Source organism: Bos indicus x Bos taurus, chromosome 7, assembly GCF_003369695.1.
Source record: "Bos indicus x Bos taurus breed Angus x Brahman F1 hybrid chromosome 7, Bos_hybrid_MaternalHap_v2.0, whole genome shotgun sequence".
Classification (NCBI taxonomy): Eukaryota; Metazoa; Chordata; class Mammalia; order Artiodactyla; family Bovidae; genus Bos; species Bos indicus x Bos taurus.
In genome coordinates this window covers 68,100,723-68,110,275 of record NC_040082.1, presented here as the reverse complement: position 1 = coordinate 68,110,275, position 9,553 = coordinate 68,100,723, and the positions used below count along the sequence as shown (strand labels likewise).

Genomic DNA, 9,553 nt, shown 5'->3' with positions numbered 1-9,553 from the left:
CACACCCTGCCTTGCTTGAAGGCAAGAGTGTGTGTGACTCTCCACAGAAAAAAGGGAAGCCAAAGTGAATTGGAAAAGAAAGCTGGGTCCTCACAGTGAGGGCAAGTGGGGGACTGCACTTAGGGTACACTCAGGCACATTCCAGCAGAGCCTGTTTCTAAAAGAATCAAGATTTCTGTACCTCAGGTGCCAAAATACTCACTCTGCCCACACAGGTCTATGTAAAATACTGGGTTTATTCTGTCCTTTAGGAAGACTCAAGTAGCCTGGCTCCCCTAAAATCTGGTCTTGCCCCTGCCCTGCATTCCCCATCACCCTAGTTCCTGGACACCAGGCATCTTGCCCTTCTTGCTCCTTTCCAGTCCCTGGGACCTGGATCCCCAAATTCTGAGGAATGCTCGCTGCTAAGGGAGCAGAATGGGAGCCTGAGGAGCCAGAGTGGACCTGGATCCTTCACTGGCCCCCAGGGATGCAGAGGCCAAGATGCTGGAACAGGACTCCACTGGACCGGATAGTTCTTGTGGGGCCAGGAGCAAGGCCGGGTGGCTTTTGCTGCGATGAGCTGCAACACTGTCGGGCTTCTCAAAGCGCTTGCCGCAGAACTCACAGGGGAATCGCAAGGCAGCCACCGTCTCTGCATGCTTGCGCCGGTGCCAATTCAGGGATGCCTTCTGGCGGCAGGTAAACCCGCAGATCTCACACCTAAACCAGGGGGAGAAGAGTGAGGGCAGGTGCCTCAGCCCATCTTGACCTCCCCAGGGGCTCCTCCTGGTCCCAGCTTCCCAGGTGTCCTTCCAGCACCTCCCCACTTCACCCCACACCAGGCTCCCTTCCCCACACTCACTGTAGGGGTTTCTCTCCAGTGTGGATGCGCCGGTGGATGACCAAGTTGCTGCTGGTGCGGAAAGACCGGGCGCAGAACTCACAAATGTAGTCTCGGGTGTCTGTGGGCACACAGGGGATAGCCAAGCATCCATCCCCAAACTGAGGCCCTCCTTGGCCCACCCCTTCCAGTCCTCCAAAGGAGTACTGTCCCTATTTAGTCTGCATGTCACTCCTCCCAGCCCCACAACAGTGCCCTGTGACCTGACAGACACCCTGTGGGTATCAAGAGCCAATCCCCTCTCCTTTCTCCCTGAACCTGACCGCCAGCCTGGTACATTTCTCCTACACTTCCTGCAGCAGCGGAGATAGCCATCCTTTTCAATGCATCCTGTAGTCTTCTGCCCAACCACTGCTCTGTATACCCTGCCATCAGACCACACACACATGTACCTACAGCCTTCATCCCCATCACTAACTTGCACTCCACACAACTCCTGCTCCAGGCTCTCTCCTCAGTCACTACAACTGGTGTCAATTTGTTCTCTACATGTCCAGCCCTCCACTCTCCTGGTTCCCAGACCCTCACTAACCTGGCCCCCCTACACTCCTCAGCCACCACTCCCAGGTTATGCACCATCACTGCCCCATGTAGAAATCACAATTTCAAGCATCGTAGTTCCAGTCACATCCTTTGTCCTGTTACAGTAATCCTACAACTCCAGGCTGCCAGTTCAGTGGCCCACTGTCTCCCTGCCTTCTCTGACCAGTCCATTTCCAAGGCATCTTCATGGCCTTCCTTCACTTTACCTGTCTCTCTCTTCCTTAGCTATATTTTCCTGGTTAAAACCCAACTCAGGATAAATACAACACTTGGTTGCTCCAGGCCTGCACATACATGTGTGTTGAGCAGGGCAGACAACCTACAACTCCCCACTACCCCACCTTGGGCTCTACTTTCATACACAACTGCAAGCCTCGAGCCTCCCCACTGCCCTGCCACAGTACCTCTGCATCTCCTTGGTCAGTTCACTCCCACTTTCTAGAGTCCAGAAGGGCATTTTCCACATGACCTCCTCTTTCTACCAACCTCACTCAACAATGACCTCATTTTATAAGTCACCCAGAAGAAAAGAGCCAGGAAAGAAGGCCCACATCCTCCCCTCACCTAATCCACCAGGCAACTTGCTTTCTGTGCCCATATATGTGAATAGTCCCTGCTTCCCTGTGGCTGCCTTCCAACTGTGCCCAGACACACCCCCTCCTCACTGACTTGAGGTTGCCCAACCCTGGCATCAGCAAGCCTTTCCTCTCTGTGGGATCATCTCTGTACGATCCTGCCCTCCAGCTTATACCTACTCCTCTGCTTGCCTTCACAGCAAAACTCCAAAGAGTTGTCCGTACTTACTATCTTCACTTCCTCAGCTCCTCTCTGCTCCAGACCCACCCACTGCTGGCTGTTATCTCCCTTGTTACATGCCATTTTGTCATCTGGTCAAGGATAGCTTTCCACTACCCTGTCTGGTGGCCTGTCCACATCCTCATCTCACACAGTTCGGCAGCACTGGCATAGGTCACCCCTCCCTCCTCCCTAGAGCGCTTTCTCCACTTGGCTCCTCGGATACTGCTCTTCAGCTGCCTCCCTGGCCCCTCTGTAGCTGACCTTCCCACCTGCCCTGCTCAGACCTCTTCTCTACCTATGTTCAGTCTCTCCCTGTAGAAACACTCCACCCACAGCTCTAAACACCACCCAAGTGCTCATGATGAACAAGTTTTTCTTTTTTACCCAACATCTCTGAACTTCAGATTCATGTTTTCTGGGACACCTGATTAGCATGTCCCAAATAAAATGTCATGTCCCTTTCCTGAAACCTGCTTCTCTGTCATTTTCAGGGAATCACATCACCTTCTACCCAGTTGCTCAGGTTCAAATCTTTTTCCAAGTCTTCCCTGACTCTACAGTCCTACCCATGGACAATCTGTTCTACCCACAGTAGCCCTGGCTCCATCTTCACTCGTCAGTCTCCAGCCACTTCTCACCAACTCAACTGTCCAGGTCGTCATTACTGTGCAGCACATTTCTGCGGTCCCTCTATTCTTCACATGGCTGTCACAGTGCTCCTTTTAAAATCAGTTGTGTCCCTCCCTCCAACATACTGGTGCCCATCATATGTGGCCAGGAGCCAAGCCATCATGAAGATGGTCTTGGAGGCCTCTACCACCTATTTGACCTCTCTTCCTTCCTTTCTAACCTCGTGTCTTCCTCTCCATTCCTGGATCATGCTTGGAGATGCCAGTTTAGGGTCCTCTCATGAGCTGCTTGTGGGTGTGGCTAAGCCTCCATTCTCTCTTCACTTAGGTCTTTGCTCAAAGCACTTTTCACAGCTCTTGTGGCCCAGTGCCAGTAGAGTGGACATCTTACAAGGTGAGTACTGCCTGCTTTATTCACTGCCAAATCCCAGCACTTAGAACAGTTTAAAGCAGGCAAGATCTCAACAAAAAGAGAGGGCAGGATGAGTGTGTGAATGAAGAGTTATCCCAGAGCAATGTGACAAAACCTGCAGATAAGAGGTGATGGGCCTCGTGGGGAAGGTGAAGGTACCCACAGGGGGAGGTGACAGGACCCACAGTGGGGAGATGAGAAGGCATTTATACCACTCACCACTGTGCAGCTTCACATGCTCCTTCAGGTGTTTCTTAAAGTTGAAGGACTTCCCACAGGCTGGCTCTGGGCAGGAGAAGGACTTTTGGTGGATGTGCTGGTATTTCTTGTGGTGCTAGGGAAGGAAGCACATGGCTTTCTCAGGGAGACCACCAGAGCTGACCCAGCAGGCAGGCTCTTCTGCCCTCTTCCTTAACAATTCTTGTCACTGCCTCACCTATAGTCCAGTCCTCACCTATACGTGAGCACCCCAATCCCATCCCTTCCTGATCCCACCCTGTCCTTACTCTGCCCTGCCCTCAAGTTCTATTATCTCACCTCCTTGTCACCTCACCCTGCAATGCCCAGTTCCCTGAACAAAATGCAGTTCTGCTGACATTCCTGGTTCCCTAACTATATATTTGCCATCTGCCAGGGATGGGAACACATTTTAGGTGGTTATGATTATTCTCCTTGATATCAATATCAATGCCCAACAGTGTCTCTCAGATGGCCTACATTTTACTAATAGCTCACCATGGGGTTATATAATTTTCTCCTAAATGTGCTTTGGAAACACGCACTCTCTCAATTTGGAACACTTTTAAGGGTAGTGTGTTCTTCAACCTTAACTCCCCAAGTATTTCTAGGAAATATTTCTCTTTTTATCTGGTCTAATTTTCACGTTCTGGCTCACTAAGCTGCATGAGCTCTTTCCCTTTCTCCATAATCCCATTTCCCCATATTTAAACTACTGCTGGGAGCTACTTCAGTCTCCTTCATTAACAGAATCAAATATGTCTGACCAGCCCTGCTGTTCTTATCAAAAGCCTAGAGCTTTGCAACCACATGGGGACCTTCCCCTTCTCCCAAATCCCATCCACCCAGGCCTCACCATCCCTCTGGTCTAGGGTCCCCCAGCCTCAAAACCCTGTGACAGCTCTCGCTGAGTGTGGGGCTTGGACTCTTCCCGCTCTGTGCCTCACCTCTCCTGTAGTAAGGCTGAGGACAAGACTGTCTCCTTAACCTTCTAGTGCAGGACCACCCACATAAGCCAGCAGAGCAAGGCAGTCCAATGGACTGAGGAACCCTAGCACCAGGACACACTAATGAGAAGCCTTGGGCAATGCTTAATCTTTCTGTGTTCCTTGTTTTCCTCATCAGAAAAGCAAGAATAGTATCAGCGCCCACTCCACAAGAATGTTGAGAAGATCAAAAGACTCAACACATATCAAGTACTTAGAACAGTCACTAGCACCTCCAAAGCCTGAGGAATGCCACCATTATCTCCATGTGGTCAACAGAGGGCCTGTGCAACAAGCAGTAGTGGCAGCAGCTGTGCACCTGAGGCTTGGTGTCCTGCCTTATCTACCAGTCATCTGGATTAGTGATTATAACTGTAGGCAAGCTCTGCACATCCATCCCAACCCTTCTCTCCCTGGCTCTGAATTCCCCCCACACCCCAGGTTTCTTTACCTCAGTTTCTCCTTCAGCCCTCCTCCTCCACCCATGAGGCTACACAGAATCCAACCTGTACCCCTCACATCCTCACATTCAAATACTGCCGGTTCGAGAAGATCCTTCCGCAGCCAGGGAAGTCACAGGGCAGCAGCTCTCTTTTGGCAGCTTTCCTGAGGAAGGAGAACAGGAAGCGGGAGGACTTGTGCAGGCTCTCCTCCACCTCCCTCCTCACCCTTCCCTACCAGGGCCTCTTTCCCCAGTCCTACCTAATTCTCTTGGGGCCAATCTGAGCAGTGTCCTCATCCCATGCCGAGGCCAGAGCAGATTGAGCCTGACTCCCAGGGCTATGGGCAGCAAAGAGGGAGCAGAGGGCCTCGAGGGAGGGCCATGTCCCAGGATGCCCCTGCCCTCTGTCTCAGCCATCAGGTTACCTGGCCAGGGGCTCAGTCTGCTGGTCTGCTTGAGGGGTCCCCCTGAGCTCTGGCTGGATCCTGACTTCTACAGGCCCGGGAGCTCCAGAACCCAATGAGGATGCTGATGAGGATGGCGAAGCAAGAGGAGCTGGGACAGCTGCAGGGGCCGGGGCTATCTCCCCATCCTTAAGTGCATGGGTGACAGGGGAAGGGGGTGGTTTGGGGACATCTGGCTCACTGCTGAAAGGAGAATGAAGAGGAGGGCATTATCTCATGGATCCTCAGCCAGCCCCAGCCCAATCCCAATCCCTAAATTGCAAAGATCCCAAACTCACTTTCCACCCAGTTCAAAATCTCTAATTCTTTCTGCCTTCCCCAAAGCCTACCCTGCCCTCTCCACCAACAAGCCACTCCCTGAAGTCTGCAAAGCAAAGCTCCAAGAGCCCCCTGCCCCAGCCACCCCCACCCTGCCCCGCAACTAGCCCACTCTGTTCAGAATCCTCCCTCAGCCCCAACTTGCTCATCTGGGGAGGAGCTGTAGGTCCAGGGACTAGCATCACTGAGCATTTCCTCTTCATCCTCCTCTTCCTCTTCCCCATCTTCTCCGAGGGATGGGAAGGTCTCCGGTGGGGGTCCCGCCCCCCTGCAGGTCCAAGGAAGGCAAGTGTGAAGTCCTGCTCCCTCACTTCCATTGTCCACCCAGGTCTATCTTGTCCCCCGCTGTTCCCCAACCCCAGACTCACCTGGGCATCCTGGCCTCCTGAGCCCTCTCATCACAGTTAGATTCCAAACCTGTGGGCATGGGTAGGGTCAAAAGGGAAGGAATTCTGTACTGGAGGGATGAGGACAGGTGAAGTTCTAAGGCCTGAAGTGGTGGGAAGACTCTTAGGAAGAAGGAAGAGGGGGAACAGGCTACTGGAGTGGGAGGGATTGTTTGATTTTAGACATGGTACATTTCACATGGCCCAAAAAAAGAAACAAGTATAAAAAGGTACACTGTGAAAAGTCTCCTTTCCAATCTGTATTCCAGCCACCTCAGTCTTCCTATAGGTAACCTGTTTTCCTATATGCCCTTCCAGAAATTTTTATACATTCATAAGTACATACAAATAAATTCCTTTTTTCTCTTATTTATCCACCAGTGGTAACATACAATACATCCAATTCTGTATTCTGCTTTTCATACCTAAAAATATATTGAGGATATATTTCCTTATCAGCAGAGTTTTTCCACTGAGAAAGGATAATTTTTGAAGAATGGGATTCTGAGTTACAGAATAGGGTTCTGAGTTCCCCTCTTTTTTCCTCCATAACTCTTTTTTCCCCCAGCCTACCTGCAGGCTCCTGCCCACTCTTGGCCTCTGGGCACCAGCTCCTCTCATCAGTACTTGGAAGAGGGGTCAGATTTGGCTCCTCTGGAGATTTGGGGCCTGAAGAGGGGCCCCAGGAGAAGGTGTGGCCAGCTGAACACTCCCACACAAGCCCCCCATCTTGGCCCCCAGGTCCCCGCAGCCCAGGAACCAGGCTGCACTCCCGGCTGTGAGCGTGAGATAGAAGCACCAGATACTGCAGTCCCTTGGGGGCCACAGGCTCAGGACCTAGAGCAGTAAAGGCAACAGTCAAGGGTGAGCTGGGAGGCCCTCTCGTCTCATCCTGGAAAGCCACATTCAGACAGCCCTGTACCCCAACCCCCTACTCCCTTCTCCACAGGTGGCCCCTCTCAGCTGTCCAACTCCCCCCATCTCTTCCCAAACTCACTCAAGGCTCCCTCTGATCCAGTCCCCATAGGGAGGGTATTTCTAGGTCACACCACTCCCTGTTGCCCCCTCTTCCCTCTCTGGCTCCTAATTCTCTACCCCAAGCCATTCCCTACCCACCTGCACAAAGCACACAGCCTGAAGAAGTGTACCTGCCAGGGGGACAAGAGGCAGGTCAAGTGAGGGCCCATGTGACCAACTGCCCTCAGTTCTAGCCACTCACACACTTAAGGGGTCCTCTATCCTCTGGGAACCAAGAGGTGGGGGAAGACCGTGGGAGGTCACAAACCACACTGGCCTTGCTTCTGAAATGAGAAATCTGCCAGTGGGAAGGAGCAGCAGGACTATACTTGGTGTCGGGGACAGGGGATGGGTAAGGTGCTGGGTGTCGTAGCCTGGGTCCCCTCCCTCAGAACCCCTGACCCGGGCCCTAACCGGTCCAACAGGAACTTGGCCAGCTGCGAGTGCAAGGAGAAGCCCAGCTGCTCCTTGAGGAGGCACCACTGTTCCATATGGCCACCCAGGCGGATGCGGCACTTGCTTCGGCGTGCATCCAGCTGCCGCCGCTTCTCCCGCCGCCTGCGGGACGCGTCCGCAGGGGAGGCCGCCATGAGTACCAGGGCCTGCGGGGTGGAGGAGATGCTGATCGGATACGGGTCCAGAGGCCCCGGAGGAGATGCTGATCGGATACGGGTCCAGAGGCCCCAACTCCACCCTTTGCCGGGGCCTCAGTTTCCTCATCGGTGAACTGGGGCAGAACCAAACCACTGCAACAGCATTCGCCACCACCGGGTCCAAACCACATCTGCTTACCTGTCAGGGCGTGTAAACTAGTGCTAGGCGGTGGGTATCGTGGGGGTGGGAGGTAAGGGGACAGCATCAAAGTCAGAATGGCCTGATACCCGGCACACTGAAGTGCAGAACTGGAGCTATGGGGTAAGAAAATTTCAACTAGAGCGGGGTAAAGGGTAAGGTAACAGTTTTATATTGAAAAAGGCCTGAGTCTTTACTGGTAAATGAGGGAAGAAGTCGTTTGCACTGGAAGAGCTCCTCACAGTTGGGACGACTTGGGTAGAGCCGGGGCGGGGGGCGGGGGGAGGGGCGGGGGTCTGGAGGGCACCCCCCCACTCCGTTCTGGGCCGCCCCACTGAACACTCACACTGCGTCGGATGGACCAATTCCTAAGGCAGCTCCCCGGCCGCCCAGAGCTCCCGCCGCGAACCACCCCCACCCCGGCCTTACCTGAGCGCCCCCACCCGCCCTCATCCCGACTGCGCCTGCGCCTCCCCCGTGTCGCGCGCAGGCCCGGAGAGCGGCGGGAGGACAGGGGCCCACCTCGCGCGCGCCGCCGGTGTTTCTCTTTTAAGAGGAACCCGTCCCCCTTCGCGTCGGTGACTCCAGCCTGGACCTGGCGCCGGGGTTTGGGGGAAGGGGAGAGTCGAAGGCTGCCTGCGCGCGCCTGCGCATTGGCCACTCAGCGCAACGCCTGCTGGGAGCCGTGGTTCCCATACAAACTGCTCACGCTCCTGGCTGAACAGTGCAAAGGCTATAGAAGGGTCGCTGCCCCGGCGAGCTCCTGTGTTTGGTGGCCGAAGGCTTAGGGAAATGGAGTTCATAGGCCCTCCTCCCGTGCGCCGACCCCAGCCCCTTCAAACAGCCCAGGGATGTGGCCTCTGCAACTGTTCCTACTTCGTAGTTTATCTTTTATTCTCCCTCCCAATTCCCTGTTCTCCGACAGAAGTGACCTGGAGAAGGGAATGGCAACCCACTCCACTATTCTTGCCTGGAGAATCCCATGGACAGAGGAGCCTGGTAGCCTGCAATCCATGGGGTCGCACAGAGTCAGACATGACTGAAGTGACTGAACACGCACGCACTACAGAAGTCATCTGAAAAGTTGCCCAGATTTGCTGTGGACTGGAATCAAGATTGCCGGGAGAAATATCAATAACCTCAGATATGCAGATGACACCACCCTTATGGCAGAAAGTGAAGAGGAACTAAAAAGCCTCTTGATGAAAGTGAAAGAGGAGAGTGAAAAAGTTGGCTTAAAGCTCAACATTCAGAAAACGAAGATCATGGCATCTGGTCCCATCACTTCATGGGAAATAGATGGGGAAACAGTGGAAACAGTGTCAGACTTTATTTTTTGGGGCTCCAAAATCACTACAGATGGTGACTGCAGCCATGAAATTAAAAGGCGCTTACTCCTTGGAAGGAAAGTTATGACCAACCTAGATAGCATATTCAAAAGCAGAGACATTAGTTTGCCAACAAAGGTCCATCTAGTCAAGGCTATGGTTTTTCCTGTGGTTATGTATAGATGTGAGAGTTGGACTGTGAAGAAGGCTGAGCACTGCAAGAATTGATGCTTTTGAACTGTGGTGTTGGAGAAGACTCTTGAGAGTCCCTTGGACTGCAAGGAGATCCAACCAGTCCATTCTGAAGGAGATCAGCCC

At 53.3% G+C, this 9,553-nt stretch overlaps 1 protein-coding gene across 14 annotated transcripts; it reads right to left on the bottom strand.

Annotated features, from left to right (window-relative positions):
• Positions 1-216: 216 nt before the first annotated feature.
• Positions 217-8,537, bottom strand: ZNF692 (zinc finger protein 692). 14 transcript variants are annotated; one of them, XM_027546735.1, is made up of 12 exons: positions 8,430-8,537; positions 7,530-7,717; positions 7,215-7,246; positions 6,672-6,935; positions 6,081-6,129; positions 5,858-5,980; positions 5,356-5,577; positions 5,191-5,268; positions 5,016-5,094; positions 3,485-3,599; positions 845-944; positions 217-702 (listed from the first exon to the last, which is right to left on the bottom strand). In XM_027546735.1, exons 2-12 carry the CDS (start codon positions 7,703-7,705, stop codon positions 405-407), a joined length of 1,536 nt encoding a protein of 511 aa, XP_027402536.1. In that variant the 5' UTR covers positions 7,706-7,717; positions 8,430-8,537; the 3' UTR covers positions 217-404. The 14 variants fall into 14 exon arrangements, 12 of the variants coding, with proteins under 12 accessions (XP_027402536.1, XP_027402538.1, XP_027402543.1 ...); XM_027546737.1 differs by having other exon boundaries at positions 5,356-5,574; XM_027546742.1 differs by lacking the exon at positions 8,430-8,537 and adding an exon at positions 8,254-8,324.
• Between the last annotated feature and the right edge of the window lie 1,016 nt (positions 8,538-9,553).

Coding starts and splice junctions, on each gene's coding strand:
- ZNF692 (XM_027546731.1), bottom strand. CDS start 7,974: ATGCTGTCCCCTTACCTCCCACCCCCACGATACCCACCGCCTAGCACT. Junction 3,600..5,015: donor CGAACCGGCAGTATTTGAAT/GTGAGGATGTGA, acceptor TTCCTTCCCTAG/CACCACAAGAAATACCAGCA. Junction 945..3,484: donor GCATGTGAAGCTGCACAGTG/GTGAGTGGTATA, acceptor GTGTGCCCACAG/ACACCCGAGACTACATTTGT.